This window comes from Aotus nancymaae, unplaced genomic scaffold (assembly GCF_030222135.1).
Source record: "Aotus nancymaae isolate 86718 unplaced genomic scaffold, 86718_ANA_hifiasm-v0.15.2.pri h1tg000036l, whole genome shotgun sequence".
Lineage (NCBI taxonomy): Eukaryota > Metazoa > Chordata > Mammalia > Primates > Aotidae > Aotus > Aotus nancymaae.
The window spans coordinates 44050517-44077435 of record NW_026988450.1 but is presented as its reverse complement, the minus strand read 5'-3'; the positions used below and the strand labels follow the sequence as shown (position 1 = coordinate 44077435).

Here is a 26919-nt window from a genome sequence, read left to right as displayed (position 1 = left end):
AACTGGAAGGAAGAAAAGCAAAGCATCGCGAGTCACACAGACACAGGGCAGGGAGAGCTACGGCCTCCGACCCCGCAGGCGCCTGTCCCTCACAAACCCACCGCGTTCTCTGCCGCGAGCTCTGGTGAGCGCCTCAGGCTGCCACGGGACGCAGTGCGCATGCGCGGGGACGCCTAGTGAGGCGGGCGTGAGCCGGGTCTTCGCGTTACCCCTGGAAACACCGGGGCTTCGGCGACTCGAGGGGGAAAAGGTCAGGCGATTCAAGATGGCGGAGGACCTGGACGAGCTTTTAGATGAAGTGGAGTCCAAGTTTTGCACACCCGACCTTCTAAGACGGGGCGTGGTCGAGCAACCCAAAGGTTGCCGCGGCGGCACCCACAGCAGCGACCGGAACCAAGCCGAGGCGAAAGAGAATCTCAGGTTAACGGGGCGGGAGGGGTGGACTGTTCTAGTGACGCCCTGCTCCAGGCCCTAAAGCCGCCCCTCCGCCACCCAACTCAAAAGAAACCTGCCCGCTACCTCCAGCCCCTCCTTTCGTCAGGGTTCAGACCCTCAGTGTCCCACCCTCCGTAGCAGCTCACCCCTCAACCCTCTAAGCGGATTCTGGCATCTCTTCCCTCAGCGCAGACTCCGCCCCCGGCAAGCCCGGGAGAGCTGGCCCCGCCCCTCGCGCCGAGCCCGCGACCCGTGTCGGTCTCCGGTTTATTTCTGCCGCCAGAGCCTAGGAGGTTCTAGTCGGGGACCGTGATGCAGCTCAGGCGCCCCCTTCTTAGCTCCCGAGAGGGCTGTACTGACCGCCCAGATTTTGCCTCTGTGTGGCCGAGCAGTTCTCATCTCCCTGTGAGGTGCCCTGTTAGACAAACTCATCCCATTACCTCAGACCCCACTCCCCAGGCCGATCCGGGGGCCAGTTGTTAAGAAAGGAGAAAACAATTCCCTTCTAGTCTGTCTTTAGCTGAGTTTTGTGTTTTGTTTTTTTGAGATGGAGTCTCGCTCTGTCGCCCAGGCTGGAGTGCATTGGCGCGATCGTAGCTCACTGCAGCCTCCAACTCCCTGGTTCAAACAATCCTCCCACCTCAGCCTCCCTAGTAGTTGGGATTACACACCCGGCTAATTTTTGTATTTTTTGTAGAGACAGAGTCTCACTGTGTTGACCAGGCTGGTCGAGAACTCCTGACCTCAAGCTGTCCTCGCATCTCTGCCTCCCTTAAGGTGCTAGAATTGTAGGTGTGAGCCATCGCAGCTGGCTCAGTTTATTTTATTTTTTTAACTCGGGGAGTTCAGATGAGATTAGATTCATGACAAAAGGATTAATTATTATGAACATTAAACCAACTACCTTTCTTCTCTCCATGGCCCCCTAGTTAAGGGTCCCAGGCATACATAGGGAAATTTAGGGACATTTCTTGAGTATTTTGGTTTTTGATCTAAAAACTACCTTTCAAATTTACCAGTCGTTTTTCTCCATGTAATTATTAAATCATAGGACTTCCTTCACTTCCTCATTTCCCGCACAACCCCTCAAAAAAGAAAATGTTCACATCAGAGTATTGTCCTTCACAGTGATGGCATGAGAGACTGCAGTAACTCTTGCTAGAATCTTTTGGAAATTGCCTCTTGCCTAGAATATTTTGAAAACGCTTGTGAAATTACACAGAAGCAACTTTGGATCAATCTAAGAACGTCATCTTTATTAATTTTTTGGCTGCATCTTTGGTTTGGTGTTGGTTTTTTGGTGGATGTATGTGTGATTTCCCAAAGTACTAGCCAACTCCATTACTCATTCACAGGCTTACCTCCAATGACATTTATTTATAAAAATTCACTCTCCGAAGATAAAAGCATTGAAAAAATTCTAAAGGAGTACATAAACAAAATTTCTAAAACTTAGTTGAGTTCTGAGCAGCATTTTAAAACAAAACAGAGACAACTATAATTACTGTGAATAGGCTAACACTCATTTGGCTGGATGTTGTAAATATCACTCTCATTAACTTTTATTATCGTGTATACTGGAATTCCTTATGTACCTATTAGCATATCTACCATCCCTATCCCACAGCAATGTTACTTTGCAATTTCTTTAGTACTTGTCATTTGTCCTTCTAGGGGTTAGAGCAAATCTATAAAGGAGCTTTTCAGAGCTGTTCATCTTAGGAGAACTAGCATGCAGAGGGGCAGGATGTATTGAAGCAAGCTGCTCAAAATGGAAGGGACTATCTATGTGGGTCTTCTCCAACCATGGGTTGTGTCATGCCTGCTCTTGCTCTACTAAAATTCATCTATAATGTTTCTAGTACCTCAGCCCACCTTGATACATTAGATTTTTTAGTACTAAATAACATAAAAGCTGTAATGAGCCAGTACTGTTGTCATTTATAAGAAAACTTTTCATCTGGCAATGTAGTTGTAAATTATACAAAAACAGCAACAAAGGGCCTAAACCTTATACCAAATATAGTCTCAACCTGGTTTATAATGTAATATATTAAAATTTTTCCTTGAGCCAAAATTGATACTTAAAAGCTAGGAAGCAATTTATGTTTGAATTTATTAACAGGAGATTACCTACTAATTGTATAGCAGTGTAACCTGTATTTCATATAAAAGTTAAAATACTGATATTACCTCTTAAAATGATAGCTTTGCAAATAATACTGTAAATGAGCATGCTACATCTGGATACCAGGAACAAATGCTAATGTAAGAGTCAAAACATGCAATTTGTTAAGTGTTCAAAATGATAAAGAGAAATATGTGATTGGTTTGTTTTTCTTTTAAGACTGATGTGGGTTGAGAAGAACTGCAATAGGAATAAAGTGGGTCAGGATGATGCACATGGGAATATTTAAAGATAATATAGCTTTCTAGATGACAGCTATAATAATAATGGCCAACATTTATTGAATTCTTTCGGTATGCTAAGTGCTTTATATATGTCATTTCATTTAATCTTCACAACACCATGAGATGAATACTGTTATCCCCATTTCACTGACTAAATCAATGCTTAGTTACTTGCTTAAAGTCATATTGCTAAGTCACAAGGACATGGTAGATCTAGATTTAAGTTTTCTATATATACCTCTCATACATACCTCACACTTAATTATAGGTTTAAGTGTTTCTGTTTCTTTTATTTTGAATATACCTTTTATTTTCAGCAGAAACTATCTTTAAAAAATTAGAATGTCAGAAACAAAGAGGGAACCAGTAAAAGCTTAAGATTAAGATTTGATTAAGATTATTTGATTAACATTTGATTAAGATTATTATCACATCAAAAGACCAAAAAAAGTATTATACAGTGCTTTAAAATTATGAGTTCTCAAGGAAATGTTGACTTATTACTATAGCAAAGCATAGGCAAGTGTAGGCATTGTGAAATTTCATGATTTAAGAACAGACCAGAATCTTATGTAGGCTGGCAATTTGGATCTGTAACAATACTGATTAGGTTGGTGGAGTTTTAATGCATCTGATTCTTGAAATTGCATGAGGGAGGAGAACCCAGAAAGTATGTCCTGAAAGCCAAAGGAGAAAATTTTAAGAGGACATCTTAGCAACCTCCTATCAAAAAAGAAATATAAGGAATTGGTACCCAGCAGTGTCAGATGCTTCTGAAAGATTAAAGAGGATTAGAACTGAGAACAGCCATTATTCTGTAGTGATTTGGGCAGTGGAAACCTTTGAGAGAAGAGTTTCACTATAGTTAAGAGATTAGAGGCCAGAAATAGAATATGATACCTGAAAGCAATTTTAAATAGTAATCTAGATACCATTTTTATAGATAAAATATTTGAGGTTCAGAGAGATTAAATAATTTAAAGTAGGTCAGTAGTAGCCCTAGACTGGTGATGATTTTGCCACCCAAAGGGCATTTGGCAACGTCTAGAGACATTTTTTATTGTCACACCTGAGGAAGGGTGTACTATTATTTAATAGCATCTAGTGGGTAGAGGCCAGGGATGCTGTAAAACATCCTGCAATATACAGGTCTCCTGCCCCCACATACATACCCCAGAGAATTATCTGACCCAGAATGTCAGTAGTTCCAAGGTTAAGAAACCCCTGTCTAGGATTAGCACCCAACTGATGCTTACATCTAATCTACTTGTAAGGAAGTAGAAATCATGGATATAGACTATTCTTCAGTAGTGAGTAAGAAAGGGTAGAAACTTCAAGAGAGGGGTTTTTTGAAACGTCTCTTTGAAGAGGAAAGCCTTGAGAATACTCCTAAGTTAAGGGAAGAAACCGGTATACAGTGAAAGACATTAAGGGTAAAAGTTACAGTACAACTGAAAAAGCTAAGCCTGGAGACAGAATCAACCATTAGGTAGTAGACAGCAGTCTGTTGCTTTTCTTAAATCAGGTTAAATTATTTTACTCCAAGATGTAACAGAGACAGGCGATATTAAGAATTGTCAGAACAAATACATTTCTGAAATTAAAGAGTTTGACTAAAAAAATTTGTCTTCGAAAACAAATAATGAAGTTACGAAGTTGATGTACAGCATCTACTTCATATAAACGCTAAAGAAAGTTAGTCTTATGTAGTATTAAGTGCATGGACTGCCCTAGATTCAATTTCAAGCCTTTCTTCCCACTATTTATATGAACTTGAACAGATTTCTGAATCTCTCGGTGCCTTTTCTTCATCTAAAAAAAGTGGGGTTAAATATATACTCGTGTAAAGACTAAGGACAATGCCTGAGATATAGTAAGTATTCAGTAAATACTATTTTAGCTATTAGCTATTTAGCATCAGCTATTAAATAGAAGTTCTGTGCAGTAGTGGTTTATATTAATAATCCAGTGATGGCTTTGCCTGCAGCAGGTAGAGGTAGTTGAGTAGTTGAGATATTCTGTCTAACAAATAGCACCTTTTTTGGGGCGAGGGGAGGGGTCATTTGATTACATGACCTTCAGCTCCTCTAGTAAAGAGATATGGTTGACTTACAATGGAACCTTTAGAAACAAAGTCAGAACGACTGGTTAAAATTACCATTATTTGTAATATCTGGTTCTGCTTATCATTGTACATGTTTTATATTCTCTAAATATGTGCTTGATATAATTTAGATAAGTACATACCCAACTTCTCTTGAATATAATGTATCTAGTTTTAAATGTCTCATTTTAAGTATGTAATAGTATAGAACATATGTGAATTTGTACCTAATAAAGTATATCTGTCTCAACAAACTTAGACTATATCCACAGTGAAAAAAATTATAATCACTTTTATCTTTCTATTATCAACTCCAATAATGGACTTAAAACAAAACTCTTCTGATACTAGCTTTATCTGTCAATAAACTTCAGGTGGGTTTTCTGTGTGTATGTTTTCAGATCAATGGAAACATTTAAAAGAGAAGATGATCTTGACAGTCTGATTAATGAAATATTTGAAGAGCCCAACTTGGATAAAAAACCATCTGTAAGTCAAGTGTTAGAAATATGTAGTAATTCTTTCATTATTTCAAGACATGTTTAGAATAACTTAAAGAAGATGAAAATAGCTACCCATTATCTTTTGAATTCTGAGAAACAGAATTACTTAAAGAAATTATTACACTTAAAGAGCTGTAGAAGCAGTCAAATATTAGACACTCTCAGTATGTGTTTTCCTGTGCATTTATCAGTAAGAATAAAAAATTAGAAAAGCTGTTAGCATAGAAGTCAACTCACACATCCAGCTGGTCACTTGTATTTATTTGTAGCCTCTAAGAACACTTTTCTAAAAGGCCAAAAACAGCTTTCGTTATAGGAATGTGCTTAGCACCTCAGATGAAATGTCGTTGCTCTTATCCCATGAAGCAATAAATTATTAATATTTAAATTTTTTAAATGTTTATGTGTCTATTTTAGCTGTATAAAAAGTTCACAGAATAATGTAACAGCAACCTATGTGCTGAACATACCATGACAGCCACCCATATTAAACATATATTAACATTTGCCATACTTGCTTCTCTGGACCTTTTTTTTAAAGAAGTACAAATTAGAGATATAGTTTTTAAGACCTCTCTAAATCCTAACTCTGTTGCCTTCCTTCCCAAAGATAACCATTTATCCTTTCCATCCAGACATTTATCCTTTTATTACATTTGTATATAACCATAAACAATTTTAACTGTGTATAGTAGTCCTTTGTATAACTCTGCCACAGTTTACTTATCTACTTCCCTGCTGATGGACATTTAGATTGTGCCCAGTTGTTTGCTATTACAAATAATTGGAGAAAAGGCATACAAATTTTAACATGTTCACAGGGAAAACCATTGATTACTCCTTCATTAAATATCTTTGCATGGCTTTTTTTACCCATATACAGAAGTTCCTTTGGGATGCATAAAGCTAGAACAGGAATTCCTAGGTCATAAGGTGTGCTTATCTTCAACTTTTCTACCCATTGCCAAATTGTTTTCCAAAGTGCCTTTATCACTTACATTTTTCATACTGGGCAGTATATGAGAATTTACGTATTTTAATTTTTATCAGTATGGTGTGTGTCAAGCATGTCTGTTAGATTTAAAAGAAAGATACAAAATAGAAGTCTAATTTACAAAGATCACAAAAAAATTAAGAAATAAATATAGTACCAGGGGTTTCATTTTGTTTTGTTTTTTAAAGGATAGGGAAGATAAAAGCAAAACAGTGGACTGAAAATAGCTAGGTAATGGGAGTGGTAAGAATATGGAGAGGGACCATTTATATTTTTGTCAGCCAGACTAAAAATCAAATGACTAGTATAGATTTTAAGATCTGAATTTTTCAAAATTAAACATTTTCAGTTCACCTGAAGTAAATTAATAAGCTGATGCAGAGTTAAATAGTATGTCAACACAGTAGCAATATTAAATACAGTCATTCCTCGGTATACTCAAGGGATTGGTTCCAGGACCCCCACATATGCCAAAATCCATACATACTCAAGTTTCACAGTCAGCCCTATATAACCCACCTATGTGAAAAGTTGGCCCTCTATATATGGGGTTTTGCATGCCACAAATAGTGGATTTCCGATCCTTGTTTGATTGGAAAAATTCCACATATAAGGGGACTTGTGCAGTTGAAACCCATGTTTTTCAAGGGTCACCTGTACCCTGCAAACAGAATACTTCATAAGTGCTGAGTAAGTGCATAAGCACGGAATAGTAATGCCAATTAGTAGTATTAATAGTAGGAAAAAATTACATCGTTTTGTTGCTCATTAGTTATTAATATTATTATTCATTAAGTACTATAGGGTGCATATCTGTATATGAGGTGCTATCTCTTCAGTTAAGGTGTTTCAGAAGAAGATAAATACTTCTCTGGTTTGGGTTTAAGATATACTAATTTGAAATAAAAGTAGCTCTTACAATAATGAAGAAATAAATTTTTAAGCATGATCTTTTCCTTTTTTAGTTACATATTGTGTCCAGTTTTTCAACCTTCAAAGGAGACAGCAGGTCTAAGTAAAACATTTATTGGGGGAAAAAAACAGTTATTAAGAAGCATTGATAAACAGATGGTCTATGCTGACGTTGTCATTAGAGGTTAATATTATGCCCTGAAAATACTACTCCCCCACCTTATCCCCTGCTTTCCCATTTTGTTGCATTTCTGAACTGTTCCCAGAGCCACACAAGAAAGCCCAGGAACCAACAACAAACATCAGAGTGTATCAGCTTAGAGTCATAAACCTGAGTTTGGATGGTACATGAAACATGCTCCCCAAACAGAAAGACTTGTGCAAATTACTATTTTTCAGACATGTACCAAAATTTTTTCCAGTTCTGCTTAACATCAAATAAGAGTTGAGAGAAATAGTAAAACAATATTTTCACCTCTATTAAATTTCATCACCCACTATGTAAAATGAAGGCAGGTCTCTGCATAGTTTAAATTGCCTTTTCTCCATCTCACTTCCTCTCCTTGGCGGTGGTCCTAGTGTGTGGTTGGTTTATGTTGTTTGGTACCATATACCAGTTAACACTTAATAAATGCTTGCTAATGATGATGATATTATGTAACCATATAGGAACTACTGTATGGTTGTGACTAGGTAGCTCTACATTTTCCTTGAACATTTATTGGTTGATACCATTCCATTTGATCAAAATTAATATTCCTGAAGTTACACAGGAGCTTGGTTAGTTTAATTTTAGTTCATATGACGCACATTCACAGCCTTTAAAAATGAGTCTGAGGTTTTTTTCTTCCTCAATTGAATTTTTCTAGAATGAAGTTTTAAATAGCAGGTCCTTCATATTAAATCATTGAACTGTAATATTAACTGAAGAGTTATAAAGTGACTCTAAATCTTAGCATGCTAATAATGGCAATATATCAATTTCCTAGCCTAAAAGTTAGTAGAGTAATTTGCAAATTCCTTAGGGAGTTCTACTTCCCTTTTGCCTTTAAAAAGTTTTAATCATTGTTTTTATTTCAGAAACTTAAAAATGATGCCATCAAAATTTGTATTTAAGTCACTTAGAAAATATTCTTGTTATAAAGAATATTAGTTTTCATGTTACAATTTTCTAAGTTACTCGTGGCCTTTTATTGTTTTACTTTTTTAACAGAAATTAAAATCTAAATCTTCCGGTAACACATCTGTCAGAGCTTCCATTCAAGGCCTTGGTAAAAGGTAAGATGAGATTGCTTTGGTGAATTCTACATACTACTGAGCAAACACTATGAGCATAGTCTAGTAGATTTTGTTACCATTTAAACAGCAGTGAAATTGAACAACAAAGCATTGGTTGGCCTTCAGGAGAAAGACCAATAGCAATACCTTCAGTGTTCTTATGGTCTGTGACCCACTTCATGTAAAGGAAATTAAATGGGGGATTATTGCTATTGTAAATAATTTTCTGCCGCTTAAAAAAAAAGTGTGAACAGTTTCTCAAAATTAATGTTCTGTTATATTCTTCAGTATTTGCTTCGTCCCTTACCTTATTTGGCAAACACATTTTTCCTTTACTCATTTTAACTCCTTGAGTGTTCCTGAATGTACAGGTTATATCCAATAAAGCAGTGATCCTACAATAAATATGTCTTATTTGAAATAATTGGTTTGCTAGGGAAAATATACAATTTGATTACAAGAACATAAAGTTAGTAAAACCAAAAATTTTTTGACAGGGCCAAATTCTACTTTTTGTTATAACTTCATATTTTTGCATCTGTTAAACACGTCTAGTTGCAGTCCGGTGTACCTTGGTGGAAGCTCTATTCCATGTGGGATTGGAACAAGTATTTCATGGAGGTAGGATGTCAGAAATGTATTATACTTTTTACTGGGTTTTTTCCAAATGGATGCTCACTTGTTAAAATGTAGTTCTTATCATCTTGGCATCAGTCTGTTTTATAAGGAGAGGTATTTTTATTAGCCAATCTAAGAATTATTTGTTCATTATTCCTGGATGATAGCTATTGAAAGCTGTGATGTTGGGTATATATTATTCATTGTATTGATGCTTTCTTTTCTAAGCCCCACTTGAAATGCCTGGATCACTCCAATCCTGGTGTTGTTTCCACAGGACACAGGAGAGTGAACTTCCTTCCAGGCAGTGGAAGCCAGTCAGTAAGGCAGTTGAAGCAAAATGGGCATGCAGATACATGATGCCTTACCCACACTGCCTTGGCCAGTTAGCATGCAAAGCTACAGGTCTGCATTACCCAAAGCATTCTCAAGCATAGTCGCTTGATTTTACATGTTTACATATGTCAAAAGCAGAAACCCTATGTTCTTTGTCTCTTCCTTGCCCTTCCTACACTCGCTTTCTCACTCAGTACCTCTTTCTGGGCAGTCTTATAATCATGATGCCACCTACCCCAAACCCATATTAGCCCCATAATCTTAGCACATTCTATTTGCATTTTAATAATATAGGCAAACAGTTTGGTTTTAAGCAAATCCTACTCTCCTGCTGCTTTTGGTTCTATTTTTGGCAGAGGCCTACTTACCTAGCTTACTTTATTGAATATTTTTATCTAGTTATTTCTAAAACACTTATTTTTTGTTAATTTTTTAAGAAAAAAAGGCCTAAGTTATATTATTGCATGTTGATCACATTTCTGGAAGGATAACTGTTATATAGTCAAGTGTCACCAACAAGGATACAGTCTGAGAAATATGTCATTAGGTGACCTCCTCATGTACAAACATCGTAGAGCATACTTACACAAACCTAGATTATACAGCCTACTACACACCTAGGCTAGATGATTCACTGGCCTACTACACACTACTAGGCTATAAAGCTGTAACAGCATATCACTACACTGAATACTATAGGCAGTGGTAACACAATGGTAAATATTTGTGTATCTCAATATTAAAAAGGTACAGCAAAAATACAGTATAAAAGTTTTTTTTGTGGTTTTTTTTTTTTGAGATGGAGTCTCACTCTGTCACCCAAGCTGGAGTGCAGCGGAGTGATCTCAGCTCACTGCAGCCTCCACCTCCCGGGTTCAAGTGATTCTCCTGCCTCAAGCTTCTGAGTAGCTGGGATTAAAGGTGTGTGCCACCATGCCTGACTAATTTTTGTATTTTTAGTAGAAACAGAATTTCACCATGTTGGCCAGGCTGGTCTCCAACTGCTGACCTCGTGATTCGCCCGCCTGGGCCTCCTAAAGTGCTGGGATTACAGGCGTGAGCCACCGTGCTGGCCTTCAGATTTTTTAAATGGTACAGCTGTATAGAGCACTTAGCATGAACGGAGCTTGCAGGCCTGGAAGTTGCTCTGGGTGAGTGAATAAGTAGTGATTGTCTGGGAAGACCTACGACATTACTGTACACTAGTATAGACTTTATAAACACTGTAACGTAGGCTACACTAAGTTTACTTTAGAAACCCTTAAATAATATTAACCTTAGCTTACTGAAACTTATTTCATTTATAAACTTTTTCATTTTTTAACTTTTGATTATTTTATAGTAACAATTTAAAAGGCCGATTGTACAGCTATACTAAAATATTTTCTCTCTTTGCATCCTTATTCTATAAGCTTTTTTCTATTTTTTCATTGTTTTTTACTTTTTAAACTTTTTTGTTAAAAACGAAGACAACACACACATTAGCCTCGGCCTATACAGGGTCTGGGTCATCCATATCACGGTCCTGCACCTTCACATCTTGCCCCACTGGAAGGTATTCGTTGGGGGGTGTCATCTCATGACAACAGTGCCTTCTTCTGAAATACTTCCTGAAGGACCTGTCTGAGGCTGTTTTACAGTTAAATTCTTTTAATAAGTAGAAGGAGTACATTCTCAAATAATTAGACAAACTATAGTAAAAACTGAACTAGTAGCATAGTTTATTATCATCAAGTGTTAAGTACTATACATAATTGTATGTGCTATTTTTATACAACTGGCAGCTCAGTAGGTTTGTTTACATCAGCATCACCACAAACACATGAGTAAGCACTGTGCTATATAGGACAGCTATGATGTCACTAGGAATAGGAATTTTTCAGTTCCATTATAATCCTATAGGACCACTGTGGTATATGTGGTCCATTGTTTACCAAAACATCACTGTGGCACATTAACTGTATTGAATAATAGAAGTGGGAGTCAAAAAGACATTGGAGGGTTGTAGTGGTGCCAGCCTACATCCAAGGAAGCCCAGAAGGTAGGGCTATAGGACCAAAGTGAAATTAGAAGTCTGGAGAAGCCTTATATGGGAACACCAGGCAACCAACAGGCTAATATAAATTCACTGGACTGGTACCTGCTGTAAGAGCTATAAGGAAAAATTGATAGTAATTGAATCATCATGTGTCGAGAACTCTCTCTACAAAGACTTAGAGCTACAAACTGCCTGTAGAGTTGAATTTAGTGTTGTTGCTATCAATCCTAAATTACCTATCTCAACTCGGTTGGGACTTGTCTCCGTCATTTTCAGAGCCATGCCTCCTCTATTCCAGGCGTTTGTCAAGTCACCCGTGAACCACAGCAGCAGTTTCCCAGTTACCATCCACTTCCGTCTTTTCTAGTATCACTCACATAGAGCATTCAAGATAATATCCCTAAAATATTATTTTGAGTGTTTTTCCCTTGTTCAGAAGGAAAATGAGAGTTGCCCTTTATCTCACATTAACTCTAAACTCACTATTTACTTTACCAAATTGTTATCCTTACTGTTCCTCTTCTCTCTTTAGTTCCTTCAGCTCCAATTACAGCCTGGGTCAGATATCCACTTCCACTGGGATGCTTATCATTCTCTACTTTCCACTTAAGTTTTTCTGTGTCTGAGTATATTTACATTTGTTCCCTATCTGCAACATTACTCCCTTCTAATGCATGTCTCCTGCTGCCTTATCTGTTTAATTCATATACAGCAAATTGATTTTTCTATTTGAATTTTTTCCTTTATTTAAATCCATCGAATGCCCATATCCTAAACCCTATTCTAGTTTATAATTAAAAGGCAAAACATTGGCCAGTGAGGAACAAAGAAGCAGATGATTACTCCTATGGCATGAAACGGAAGGGCTCTGATGACAGAATGCCTGAGTTCAAAGCCTCACTTTGCCACTAATAAGCTCTGAAGCCTTAAGAAGGGATGCTATCTTCTAAAACCTGTTTCCTCACTCTTAAACACTAAACATATTTCGTGGAAATACTCTGAGGATTAAATGAAATAATACTTGAAAACTGTGCCTGTGGTGCAAAAGACAGCTAGGTACTGCGGGCACACTGGGTTCTAATTATGGTATCTGTCTCATCCATTATTTCTGCTTTCTCATGTTATAGCTCAGGGACAAGAATCTTATATTCTACTAGTTTCCTATTTTATCTCAGGAAATACATATACTTATAGGTGCCTTTTGTTTTTAAAAATGATCTTTAAAAAATACATTCTGGTTTACTCCTAAAAAGTAATATTTCATTAAGATTTTCTTATATATGAAATATTTTGTGTGTACTTTGACTTAGTTCTAGCACAGACGAAATCTTTGCTAGATGGAATTTCAGTAAACAAAAGAACAGCCGTTTTCATAGCTCGAGGCTCCTATCACATACCATTAGTCCAGTGGGATGCCAAAATCAATTATACCCCATTTCTACCTCCTGCACAGCTGTAAGAAGAGACACCAGTTGCATATATATGCACAGGTAAATGTTTATATTCACAGATCTTTTATTAGTTGCTCCTTTCATGAAACAGAATTTGCACCCATAGAAAGATAAACACGTGTTCATCTGCATTTGCAACGTTTTATGTGTGAAGTACTTTATACCATCCAGAGCACTTTTTATACATGCATATTCATTTACCTGCTCCACAGGGAAAAAAAACCCAAGATTCTAATCAAGAATTTGTACCTCCATTTTATAAATGAAAGATTGAGGTACTTGTGTTAAATTCATCACACACATATTAACCACCTGGTAGGTCCTAGGGATTAAGTGAACAAATTATGGTGAACAAATAAATGGATACTTTCTGTCCTCAATGAGCTTTCAGTCTAGGTGAGGAGATAGGCTTTGAATACATGATTCCACAAATAAGTATTTAATTTCCATTGGATATGAGGCATAAAGGGAAAGTAAGGGATACTATAAGCATAGATGATGGACACTCTAACTAATATGAAGGGTCAGGGAATACTTCTCTGAGCAAATAACCAGACCACAATATGAAAAATGAGTAAGAATTAGGCAAAGAGAGGTGACCATTGCAGCCAGAGAGCACACGTGTTTAGAAGATCCCTGCGAAGGGGAGGAACTGGTGGTGTTCCTCTGGAGGAAGGAACAGAGAGCATCTGGCCATGCTGGAGCATAATGACTAGGGAAAGAATGGCTGCTGATGGGGCTGGAGAGAGAGTAGAGGGACATTTAGCTTCAGGTCCTCTAATCCTTTGGAGGATTTTGGAAAAGGTATATCCTGTGTGCAATGGGTCAGATTTGTGTTTCTTGAGTCATGTTGGCTGCTCTGCAGAAAATGGCTTGGTAGTTGGAGGGGCAAAACAGGAAAGGACACAGGAAGACTAGTCAACAGGCAGTAGAGTGGTCCACGAAAGAGACAATGGGAGCTGTGACCTGAGTGGTAGCAATGGCTATAGGGAAAAAGTCAAATTTGAAATATTTAGAATATAGAATTGACAGAATCCAGTGATTAAGTAACTAAGGGAGGTAAGAGAGAAAGTTGTTAAGAATAACTCTAGAAAAAAGAGAAAAAAAAAGGAGAAAAAAAAATAACTCCCAGATAATGTGTCTCATCAAATATTACAAAGCAAGGATTCAAATTGGTGACTTGATTCCTAATCCATTATGCTTTCTATGATACCACTTAGCAGAAAGCCATGTAATGTATGTAAGTGGGAAGAATCTTAGCTGATGTTGCTGTTGGAACTGCTGTTATTTTCAGACTGTTTAAACATCAAGATTCTGGGGTCCCATTGTGCAGATCTGATAGGATTTAACAGAGAACCACAGTGTCTGGGCAGAAGATTATATTGGGTTGGTTTTGGCGCATTCTTATCATAAACATCTGTAAAACAGTGAATTCTACTTATTAGCTGGACGAAATAACAAAGCTATTGGTGACATCTTATATGTGATTTCCTCTACGTTTTAGAGGGAAAGACCTGACAGTTTGTCTTTCACTGGAGTCATGACTTTATATTAGATATGCTTTTATGTACATAGCTATGAAAGAGAAATATATTTCAGCCATGAAAAGAAGTACTGATTTATATGGCCAGGGCATAAAGGAAATCGAATCTATCCTGCCTAATTGTGTTGTTTATTTGATTTCTAGATACAGCTCTGGTTTGAGGTATAGCTGAATGACTTTAGATTTTAGAAAACGATTTGCCTTTTACTGGTTGGTGGAAAGGGGAGAGAATAGGAAGCATGGTGGCAGTAATAAGTAGTACAGATAAAATGAAGGCATTTTCAAGCCAATCGAATTTTACTCTCCTATTTTTTAAACTACTGCAAGACTGGATTATTCCATAGACTGGTACTAATTATGATCTAATAGAGGAAATTGTAGCAGTGGAATGATTTCTTAGCTGCAAGTTAGTTTTATGTTTCTCAAAGGACAGTGTTTGTAGGAAAATGTGGTAGTGTGAATAGATTTGAATAAACTACTCAATTTTAAATTAAATTAAAAAGCTATATTTAACATTATGGTTGAGATTTTACACATACAAAATGTCAGGAAATTCTAAATTATGGTTCCCACAACAGCAATAATTCAGCCAAATTGCACATATGTATTAAGGCATTAAAGTTAACACTCTGTGCAATCATGTAATAAACTACGTATGCATAAGAAAGCAGGTCATAGTAGCTTTGGAAACTATCATTTTGCGTTTCTTGACTTGTACATTCAAAATCTGAGTTCAAATGTGTACAAATGTAGTTGTAGAATTTCCAAATATAGAAATGCAACTTCATAAATTGCTAACAGTTTGAAAGAAAATATGGACTTGCCTATGAAACTTGTATAGGTTTTAAATGTTTCATTATTATTATGGTTAATAATATTTTTAGACATATAAAGCATTTATTCTCAAACTTTCAGGCCGAAAGTATTTGCAATTTTGAAATTAGTATATCTGAACTTTGAAAGGAAATACATGAAAAAAATATAATGTTTTCATTTCATTTTTTTCATTACAGAAGTATTATATGGTTATTGAAAGAATAGAAACAAAATTGAAGCACGTATAAAGAAAAAGATAATAATCTCCATTCCTTCCCTTTATTCAGTTATTCTTGATGCAACCAGTATTACTAGGTAGTATATAACTTTCTACATTTTGCTCCTTGTAAACTTATAGCCACCTATATAGGAATTTTTGTGGGGGGTTGTTTTTACAAAAATAGGATCATGCTGTATATGTTAGTGTACACCTTTCTTCAGATGTCCCTGCAGGTTAGTAAATAAATCTAACTAATGCTCTTTATCAACTGCCTGATATTCCATAGTATAAATATACTGCATGTTACTCAGTTTTTTCCCATTTTGATAGATAATCAGGTAGTATCCTGTTTTTTTTCACTTCGACAATACTAAAGTAAAAATTCTTGAGATATATGTTTATATACTGGTGCTTTTATTTGTACATATCCCAAAATGGGATTGCTAGTATAATGGCTAGGTATAAATTTTAATTTAAAAGTAATACCTGGGAGGCCAAGGCGGGCAGATCACGAGGTCAAGAGATGGAGACCACTCTGGCCAACATGGTGAAACCCTGTCTCCACTAAAAATACAAAATAAAAATACAGCTGGGTGTGATGGCGCATGCCTGTAGTCCCAGCTACTCAGGAGAGGCTGAGGCAGGAGAATCGCTTGAATCTGGGAGGCAGAGGTTGCAGTGAGCCAAGATTGCGCCATTGCACTCCAGCCTGGCAACAGAGCGAGACTCTGTCTCAAAAAAAAATTATAATAATAATACCAAGAATTTTCCCAAAAGGTTATAGCAGCTCACATATCCACTAAAAACATATGAGAGTGCTAATTTTTCCCAAATTAATTGATGAAAAAATATATCTCATGGTTGTAATTCTATGAAGTGTCTGAGTACTTTTATTATCCCCATTTTACAGATATGGAAACTGAGTCATGTAGAAGTTATTTTTAACAGTTACACAGATAGTAAATAGTGGAATCAGCATTTGAACCTAGGCAATCTGTGTCCAGAGTCCATGTCCTTAACTACTATTCTTTGCTGCCTGTGCTACAGAGAGTGATTATTGTTTTTATTTTTTTTTAATTTTGTCATTAGTAAGTATTTTGTGTGTAGTGTAAGTATTTAACCATGTGTTGAAAATGAAATGTTTTCTTCCACTCTTACTGGTCTCTTCACCTTTTTTTTTTTTTTTTTGGAATCTGAAAAACTTGTCCTTTTAATTTTTTGATGATCAAATGCATCTGTGTTGATTCTCATTTTTGAACACTCCAAACAATGGAGGGTTTCCTTAAAGTACATCAGAATTATTATAGCATTCAAATTGTTTGCAGCAGCAATTCATAATTCTTTTTTACCTTGCTCTGTAATATTTTACTCTTATAGTTGCTATGTAGTATATATATAATTGCGTTTTGAGGGTTGCCTGTAATTTTAATTCTTCAGATACTCATTAAATACCTATTGTATGCTAAGTATCATTCTAGCAGTTCTGCCCACTCTTTCCAACATTATCAGAGTTTTGCTCTTCACTGCATCTTGAACATCAACACACAGCATGCTCTTTTTCTTCTTCTCTTAAACATAATCTCTTAAACCCACTTCCTTTACCAGCTACCACTCCATTTAAAGAAACTATTCAGATATACCTTCTACGTGAGTCCTGTGCAGACCACCTTATTTGAAATTGGAACCCATCCCCTCCTCATACTCCCAGTTTTCTTTACCCTACTCTACTTACTTCATTCAAAGCACTTGTAACCTCTAACATACTTTATAATTTAGTTATCATGAGTATTGTTTATTTTTTCTGTCACTACAGTTGAAGCCACATGAAGACAGAATCTCACTAACACATACTAGATTCTCAATAAATATTTTTTAAGTGAGTGAATGAATGCATTATGCCAAGTTGTGAGGAAGTAGAAACAAATATGATCTTTTCCCAGCACTTCAGCAGCTTATGGGAAAAGCAGATTCATTTCAATGTAATGTGACATATTCTTTGGTAGAGATATTCCTGAAAATTTCAGTAGGAAGGGAAGCATTTAAAGAAGTTAGCTTAAATACACTTACAGCATATCTAATATCTTGGTTTTTTTTTTTTTTTTTTTTTTTTTTGAGACGGAGTTTCGCTCTTGTTACCCAGGCTGGAGTGCAATGGCGCTATCTCGGCTCACCGCAACCTCCGCCTCCTGGGTTCAGGCAATTCTCCTGCCTCAGCCTCTCTAGTAGCTGGGATTACAGGCACGCGCCACCATGCCCAGCTAATTTTTTGTATTTTTAGTAGAGACGGGGTTTCACCATGTTGACCAGGCTGGTCTCGATCTCTTGACCTCGTGATCCACCCGCCTCGGCCTCCCAAAGTGCTGGGATTACAGGCGTGAGCCACCGCGCCCGGCTCTAATATCTTTAAAGTGTTACAAGTTATAAGGTCTCCTTCAGACATAATTTGAAAACACCATGGAATTAAAAGATCTACAAATCTATTTTCTCCCATATCTATATATGTGTATGTTCATTGTACAAGATCGTAGTAAGATAGGTAGGTTTGTGCAAAAATTTAACCTTAAGGTTTAGACTATAAATAATGCTTTAGTATAAACATTTATAATCAAATTAATCTGTACTTTTCTATTGTTTATTCAGTAATCTAATATGTGGTATGTCCTATAAATAAATCACCATGTTTTCATAAAGATACCAATAATCTTTAATATATCATTCCTTTTTCTCTGAACAGAGCATGTGACCATCTGCGTTGTATAGCCTGTGATTTCTTGGTGGTAAGCTATGATGACTATATGTGGGACAAATCATGTGATTATCTGTTTTTCAGGTATGTTGCTAACGAACTTCACTCTGAAAAATGTACCAAGTACTTCATATTTCTTATTTTGATATATTCTCTCAGTGGATTTGGCCAGATCATATGGGCTTCACCTCTTCAATACAGTCATGTGCTACATTATGATGTTTCAGTCAACAATGGACTGCATATACATGGTGGATCCATAAGATTATAATGGAGCTGAAAAATTCCTGTCACCTAGTGACACCATAGCCACTGTAATATTGTACTGTAATGCATTGCTCATGTTTGTGGTGATGCTGGTATAAACAGTAACACTCTGTAGAGGCTTGTAGCCTTGGAACAGTAGCCTATACCATATAGCCTTGGTGTGTAGTAGGCTATACCATGTAGGTTTGTATAAGTTCACTCTATGATGTTCACACAATGAGGGAATCGCCTAACAAAGCATAAGCAATGCATGACTGTGTTTCTGTCATCCATCTCCTTCTCTCCATCTGTCTGCTGTCAGCCTAGATAAGGACATGTTACTTCTGGACAAGAATACAGAAGTAGCCTTTTCACTGGTTTTTCTGCCTACAGTCTCTTCTTTCAGACCATCCTTCCCTTGTTCAGAATTAAAGCATAGCTCAGAGTGTACTGTCCTGCCCAATACTCTTCCACTTACAGAATAATGTCCAAATTCCATAGCATGGCATTCATGACCCTCCGCAATCCAGCTCCCATCCATCCATCATCCAGCTTGGTCTTCCCACAATGTATATTTCACCTTTACAAGATTTTAGCTACATCAGAGTACTCAGGCTCCCATTCCCTCTGACTTTGTACAACCTCTTTACCTCCTAGGATGCCTTCCCATCATTTTATCTACCTAAACCCTACCTGTCCTTCAGAGTACAATACATCATGGTTCTTCCATGATTCTTTCACCACTCTCTCAACTGAAAGAAAACTCTTCCTTTCCTGTGTATTCATGGTGCTTTGGACATATTATACACCGTAATATAAAACTAAAGCACTTAGGTTGGTGTATTACTACCTTTCTTGTGGCTGAGATAATGTCTTACTCATATTTATATAATTTGTACATTCTTGTACACTTACGGCATACCTAATATCTGTAAGGTGTTACAAGTTATAAAAATATATTTGAACTTTTCATTGACATTTTCAAATAAAAATTTAAAGCTAAAAATTAATACAGTGTATTATTGCAGCACTTTTTAGTAGCATAAAGAAAAGGGTAAGAGACTTTCCCCTACACCTTCTTTGGCAGCCATTCTTGGGTAAATCTATGAGTATACCCTAATTTAATTGTTTTTAAACTTTTTCACATCAAGAACCACTTTAAAAATCTATGAAAGCGTTGAATCCTCTTCATACACATACACACAATTCAAATATAAAAATACATGGAAAAAATATAACTTGAAAAGTTTCACAGTTTCAAAGCCTAATGTATTCCCAAAATCCGAGGTCAGGAACCCATACTTTTAGGCTTAGCCCACTTTTTCAGCCATTAGTGAAAAAGTTAGTTAGCTTTTAACTACAGGTTCACTTTTCCTTCTCTGACTTTTCTAAACCCTCTGCTATTTACTATCTACTAGTTAATCTAATAAGTGGTTAATAATCCCCATATGTCACCAAGATGAAGCATGAATTTTTATAAAACCATCATAGAATAATAAATGCATGTAACATCAAGACAGTGGTGAACACAGGCATAAACTATGGATAACTTAATCGGTACTACTTGTGGTATCTCAGAGTCATCAAGAACCACCAGTTGGTTTACCTGAGATCTGTGGCAGCCTAGTTTAAAAATATATGTACTTTCAGATAAAACAGTGACAACCAGAGGATTTATTATACTATTAAAAATAAACAAGTAGTCATTATTTAAATCAGTAGAAAATACTGTCTCAGTTCTCAAGACACTTAGGAACATGTTTGGGAGATAAGAGAATGGAACAACTAAAGAAATAAGGCAGTCTCCACCATCAGGATATAAATCACTGATATGATAGTTATTTTGTATAGTATATTGGTGTTTCTTTATCCAGTAGACATTATTCAGCATCTAGTCTATGACACGCTTAGATACTGGGCTCGTAAGATGAGAGGAACCCAGAGGAAGGAGACATGGGAGGGGACAAGCATGTGAGTAGCAAGGTTGTACAGACAATAGGGCCAAGAGCACTGATGGGAGGTGAGCCTTGGACAGGAAAAGGAAGACCTCTATGACTGTGAGGAAGCCAGCAAGGTACTGATGTGTTCAGGGAGAGCTTGCCAGGAAATTGAAGGGTTTCATACCTGGCGGCCTGGTTTTGAGAATGAAGATGTGATCTGCTGAAAATAAAGGAGTGGAGTGGGAGTTGAAGAGGATGTGGAATAATCACTGAGGAAACCAGAAGTAGGCAGTGACCAAAGACAAGTTAAAAGGTTTGTAGAGTACCATTCAATGTCCAGCAGAACACAGGGAGCCATTTATTTTTAGCAGTGTCGATCTGCACACTTGTTACACAGTGAAAGGCTGTGCAGTTGTTTGTTTTATTGTTTTATTTTACAGATGAGAGAAATAAATGTATCCTAGCTTTGAGAAGTTTTAGAACTTTTTTTTTTTTTTGAGCCAGAGTCTCACAAGTCATGTTACCTAGGCTGGAGTCCAGTGGCGCAATTTCAGCTCACTGCAACCTCCACTTCCCAGGTTCAAAGAATCCTCCAGACTTAGCCTCCTGAGTAGCCAGGAATTCAGGTGCACGCTACCGCATCCAGCTAATTTTGTAGAGATGGGGTCTCACCATGTTGCCCAGGCTAGTCTCAAACTCCTGAGCTCAAGTAGTCCACCCACCTCGGCGCCCCAAAGTGCAGGGTTTATAGGCATGACCCACCACACCCAGCTGAGTTTTAGAACATTCTAAAAGAAGTGTAAGCTATAGTTATTGAGCACCTTGCTACAACAGCTGAAGAAAATGCTTTTATTTTTCTATTAAATCATGTGTTTTCTTTAAGGAATAGAATGATTTTTCCCTAAGCTTTTAAGATATGTGCATTTTAAAAAAGCATTTGAAATGTCGTAATTAGATTCCTGCCTATTCATGATTCCTAATCTAAAATCTCTAAGGATTCAGTCAAGTATCAAATGGTAAGTTTTCAAAATATTTTGCAAATCAAATAAAAGACGTTTTTCCTCAACAGCTTAGTTTTGGTGGGGTTTTTTCTTTTTGTTAAAATTTATATTATTCACTTCTTCCCTCAGCTAAGTCATCTAGCTGGTCAGACTTTCCTGAAATCAGACGTTGGCTTGGAAAATCTCTCAGGTTTTGTTAGGTTCTAACCTTCTCTAAATTGTGCCTGAATTTTGTACAGTGTAATACTGAATGTGTGGCCATTGACCACCAGAGGGCACTTTGTAGCCTGCCTTCTGTTGCAGTAATACCTACAAATAATGTTTAGATGCTGTATCTCTTTTTCTAGCATTCATACTGTATTTCATCCTTTCACTTTGTATTTTTTCATCATTTTATTTTTAATTTTTTTCCATTTTTCTTTGCCATGGAATATTTATATTAACTCATTACATGGAATGTCATGAAAATTATTAATTAAACTTCTGTAGTCTTTTTTATAATAGTATCAAATCCGGTGGTTATCATTTTTATAATAGCCCTACTTGTTGATTTAATTATTTCAACATTATTAATATGTATTTCAGGATAGACATTTTTGTTACTGATAATATGAGTAAATAAGCAGATTATTGAAACTGATGAAAATTTTCCATAGTTAATTCATCAGAAGTCTATGATCTTTATGCCTCTAATGTTCTCTTTACTTGCCATATTGAAGGGTTTTAAAATATGGCATAGGTGAGTATCTGAGGTAGGAGATGAACCACCATCCTTTCCACCCAATTTTCATATTATTTCATCTCTGATAGGACAAATCAATAATTCTCCAGCCCTTTAGGTTATTGTATTCTACGACTGTCAGTAAACTGTCCTAAAGAATTGCCATGAAAAGTACAGATTATCAAAGAAATACCATCAGAAAGAGAACACTGAAGCGTGTCTTCTAATGTTAGTGTGAGGGGATCTAGGTTGTTCAGCGTTCATGTACTAGGAAGGTAAGAAAATAGGCTGGGCACCGTGATTCACACCTGTAATCTCAGCACTATTATGAGACTGAGCTGGGTGTATCACTTGAGTCCAGGAGTTTCAGATCAGTCTGGACAACATACTGAGACCTCATCTCGACAAAAAAAAAAAAATGTTTTAAGCCGGGCACAGTTGGGAATAATTCCAACAAAGTTATAATCTTAGTCTTATGCCTGTGGTCCCAGCTACTTGGAAGGCTGAGGTGGAAGCCTGGGAAGTCAAGGCTGCAGTGAACCATGATCATGCCACTGCACTCCAGCCTGGGTAACAGTGAGACAGACTCCTTCTCAAAAAAAAGAAAGAAAGCAATGACTTTTTTTTTTTTTTTTTTTTTGAGTCATTAAACACTGAACAAAGCCACTATGCTAAAACTTTCCTGTTTTACTAATAGGAACAACATACCAGAATTCCACAAATTAAAAGCAAAGTTGATAAAGAAGAAAGGAACACGAGCATATGCCTGCCAGTGTAGCTGGAGAACTATTGAAGAACTGACTGACCTTCAGACAGATCATCAGCTTCGTTGGGTTTGTGGTAAACACTAAGGATGCCGACTGCACATTCGGACAGATGCATCCATGAGAGCAGTATCCATTAATCATAATGTTTAGGCAATGGTCCCTAGCAATACATTCCCTGTGGGAAAAGGCAGTGAATTTTACTGATACAACTACACACAGTTTTTAAGACCAGATGGACTAAGGAAGATTATTATAACACTTTGGAATTATTTTTTTTCATATATATGTGGATGTTTCACTTAGTAAGTAACAGGCATCTACATTCTTTACTAATCTGTCTTCTGTTAAATAGAAGTTAAATTATGGAGTTTCATACAAATATCTAGTTTTTCATTAGTAACTTCAACATTGATTGCTAATACGCTTAGCAAAACATTCCCCACTTGTAGCAGTTAAAACAGATAAAGCCGGCCAGGGCAGAGAGGTCATTTAGGGATGTCTACAACACTTCCTCCAGACAGATCTGTTGTTGGCAAAGATCATAATTTAGACATGGAAGAAACCAGGTGATCAGTGGCTAACTGAAGGGTGTTCAGGAGTTACAGGTATTTTGCAAAAACACTGCCTCATAGCTGATCTTACCTCACAAACTCAAAGCAATGTTATGTACAATATTAAATATATGTTACTAGTTTTAGCTTATTTTTCCTTCTTTTGTTTATTTAGATATTGAAAGTTATTTTCTCTTTTCAATACTCAATAATATATAAAAAGTTTGATGCACCTAAAATCACAAAAACTCTAAAACATACAGGTTATTGTTGGATTTTTCAAGTACTTTCTATCCTTTAATACCTAAAACTCCATCAAGTGAAGAAAACAGCAAGTAAGATAATTTTTCAGGCAGCCTGTGGACCTTTCTGGTAGGATCAGGTTGACGTATCGTTTATTAGGTGAGTACATGAAAAGACAAAGCATATCTGAACCAGTAGGTAACCTGTTGGGCTCCCTCCTGACATCACTGAGATCTGAGGAACCCTACAATAGCAGCACATTCAGGAAATCAGATCCCTCAAAATTTCTAGCTCCCAACCCCATTGAGAGATTTTGGGAGCTTTCCAATCTGCCACAGACTCTCTGCTACATGTGTCTACTATATAGTTTAAATGTGTGACACAGGGCACACTGAAAGGGAATAATTCCAACAAAGTTATAATCTTAGTCTTATGCTGAATTTGTTCCAGCCACCCTACTGAAGGGAGGACGATTTGATCATTAGAATCCTTTTCCTAGCCATAACACATTTACATACTCGTGAAATTTACTGTAGTAAGTCTAGCATTACAACAGAACAGATCTTACAATGGCCAATGCTCATACTTTTGTATTAAGGATATTATGACAGACCGGGCGTGGTGGCTCACACCTGTAATCCCAACGGAGGCTGAGGCAAGCAGATCAGCTGAGATCAAGAGTTCTAGACCAGTCTGCCCAACATGGTGAAACACTGTCTCTACTAAAAATACAAAAATTAGCTGGGCATGGTGGTGCATACCTGTAATCCTAGCTACTGGGGAAGCTGAGGCAGAAGAATTGCTTGAACCTGGGAGGTGGAGGTTGCAGTGAGCCAAGATGTCACCACTGCACTCCAGCCTGGACAACATAGTGAGACTGTGTCTCAAAAAAAATATTATGACAGAGTTTATCTTTCAATAAAAATATATCCCTAAAGTTGTATCTACATGTAATTGAGTCAGAAATATAGGGGGATGTTGATTGAAGTCAACTGTTACAAAATATAGCAGAGCAACAAGATCAACACATTCAGAACCTTATAGCATTTGGCACATTATTTATTATGGTGCAATTCTTTCTTATTCCAGTAAGCAAATTTACTAAATCATTAATTCGATTTTTTTTTTTTTTTTGAGATGGAGTGTTGACTCTGTTGCCAGGCTGGAGGGCAGTGGCGCCATCTCGGCTCACTGCAACCTCCGCCTCCCGGGTTCAAGTGATTCTCCTGCCTCAGCCTCTGGAGTAGCTGGGATTACAGGCGCCCGCCACCATACCCAGCTAATTTTTTGTATTTTTGGTAGAGATGGGGTTTCACCATGTTGGCCAGGATGGCCTTGATCTCCGCCCACTTCGGCCTCCAAAGTAACCTACGTTGCCTCTACTTTGAAGGGACAAAATTGTCCTGGTTTTTTTTCTCTTTTATTATTTCATTATAAGTATCCTAAAACTTAGATACATTGCCTATGTTTGGCATTCCATAACATAATAATTATGAGTCCCCCAATGTCAGAAATATATTTGTGAGTTCCTATTTTTGTTGGCAATGTACTTTATAAGCTTTTTTTTAATTTTTATTTTTTTAAAAAGACGGGGTTTCACTGTGTTGGTCAGGCTGGTGTTGAACTCCCGACCTCAGGTGATCTGCCCGCCTTGGCCTCCAAAGTGCTTGGATTACAGGCATGAGCCACTGCGCCCAGCCTATAAGCTTTTTAATATAGTACAATTTTAAACTAAAATGTAGAAAGAATATTATGTTTATATACCACTGCAAAAATTATTAACTGTCGTAATTTAAGCTGAAAATGCAACCATTTTAGTATCGGTATAGAAGTATAGTTTCTAATCAGCTGTAATTTTAAAATGCAAAGCCTATAAAACTTTCAAGATGTTTGCCTAATTGTTTTTAATATTTATAATAATTTTCTGCAAGTAGCTATTGTTAAGCCAGGTAACTTCTTTATTTGAACTGTATTATACTCTTCAGACCCTTATCCTGCCTAGAAATGAGTAAGTAATAAACAATTACTCTGTATTTATTTATTTCTTTTATTTTATAGTAAAATATTCATTTGGATGGACATTAATTTGAAATCATTTTGATGACTTTTTTTGCGGTAGGGGGACAGGGTCTCTCTCTGTTGCACAGACTAGAGTGCGGTGATCTGGTCATAGCTCACTGCAACCTTGAACTCCTGAGCTGAAGAAATCTTCCCACCTCAGACTCCCAAAGTACTGGGATTATAGGTGTAAAGTACCATACCCAGTCAAAAAAAATTTTTTTAACATCAGCAGAAAAGTTTCCAACCATCCAGTTAAACAGATAATTTGTTTACATTGAGGAGGAGAAGCATGCGATAACTGATGTGTGTGTATGTGTATACATGGATGTGTAAAGAGAGTGTGTGTACATGGGTATGTAAAATAACATGGGTATTCAAAGGAACAAGTCCAAGTTTAGGAAGAACAGGTCATGTTGACTTGTTCTTGTATATGCCCAGAACTTGTTTGTTGATGTCAATAAACTTAGTACCTTTTTTTCTTGGGCCAAAGATGTCATCAAACTGTGAATCTGAATTACTTTCTCTCTTTTTCTTATTGATATTTAAGAGTATGAAAGAAAAAGAAGGTCTTTGTGTCCAAAAGTATTGTGATAAAGCTTAGCCGTAAATTTCAAATCCTGATTATTTCTCAGCTGTTATGTTTTAACAAAATCTCTATCAGCCAACCTACTGCTCCCAGTAATCAGCAATATCTCTTGTATATTGCTTATATAAAGTAGTTCTGCATGCAAACAAAAAATTTAAAATACACATTCTCTTTAGAGGTTCCACATCTTATTGTATCTCTTTTAGAAAAAAGAAAAAAGATTGCATTATATATATATATATATATATATATATATACATGTGTGTGTGTGTGTGTACATGATAATTAAATTTGACTTTCCCCAAATGCCTTGAGATAAGAGATGACAAAATGAAGTGTGACAAAATCAGAGTTCAGAGTCATGTGCCTTAGAAAGTTATGTGACATTTTGGGCTTC

The 26919-nt window shown here is 36.8% G+C and overlaps 2 protein-coding genes across 8 annotated transcripts in view; one reads left to right on the top strand and one right to left on the bottom strand.

Annotated features, from left to right (window-relative positions):
* Nucleotides 1-26919, bottom strand: part of PLEKHF2 (pleckstrin homology and FYVE domain containing 2) — a 720359-nt gene that overhangs the window by 572639 nt on the left and 120801 nt on the right. The window lies entirely within an intron of this gene.
* CFAP418 (cilia and flagella associated protein 418) lies at nt 246-25971 on the top strand. Of its 4 annotated transcripts, XM_012467957.2 has the most exons (6): nt 246-420; nt 5353-5440; nt 8574-8638; nt 9194-9259; nt 18395-18490; nt 23012-25971. In XM_012467957.2, exons 1-6 carry the CDS (start codon nt 266-268, stop codon nt 23163-23165), a joined length of 624 nt encoding a protein of 207 aa, XP_012323380.1. In that variant the 5' UTR covers nt 246-265; the 3' UTR covers nt 23166-25971. The 4 variants fall into 4 exon arrangements, with proteins under 4 accessions (XP_012323380.1, XP_012323382.1, XP_012323381.1 ...); XM_012467959.2 differs by lacking the exon at nt 18395-18490; XM_012467958.2 differs by lacking the exons at nt 18395-18490; nt 23012-25971 and adding an exon at nt 18491-23001.

Excerpts from the sequence above, each read along its gene's own strand:
- CFAP418 (XM_012467956.2), top strand. The coding sequence starts at position 266 with ATGGCGGAGGACCTGGACGAGCTTTTAGATGAAGTGGAGTCCAAGTTT. Across the intron at positions 5,441-8,573 it reads ACTTGGATAAAAAACCATCT|AAATTAAAATCTAAATCTTC; the intron begins GTAAGTCAAGTG and ends CTTTTTTAACAG. Across the intron at positions 9,260-18,394 it reads GGAACAAGTATTTCATGGAG|AGCATGTGACCATCTGCGTT; the intron begins GTAGGATGTCAG and ends TTCTCTGAACAG.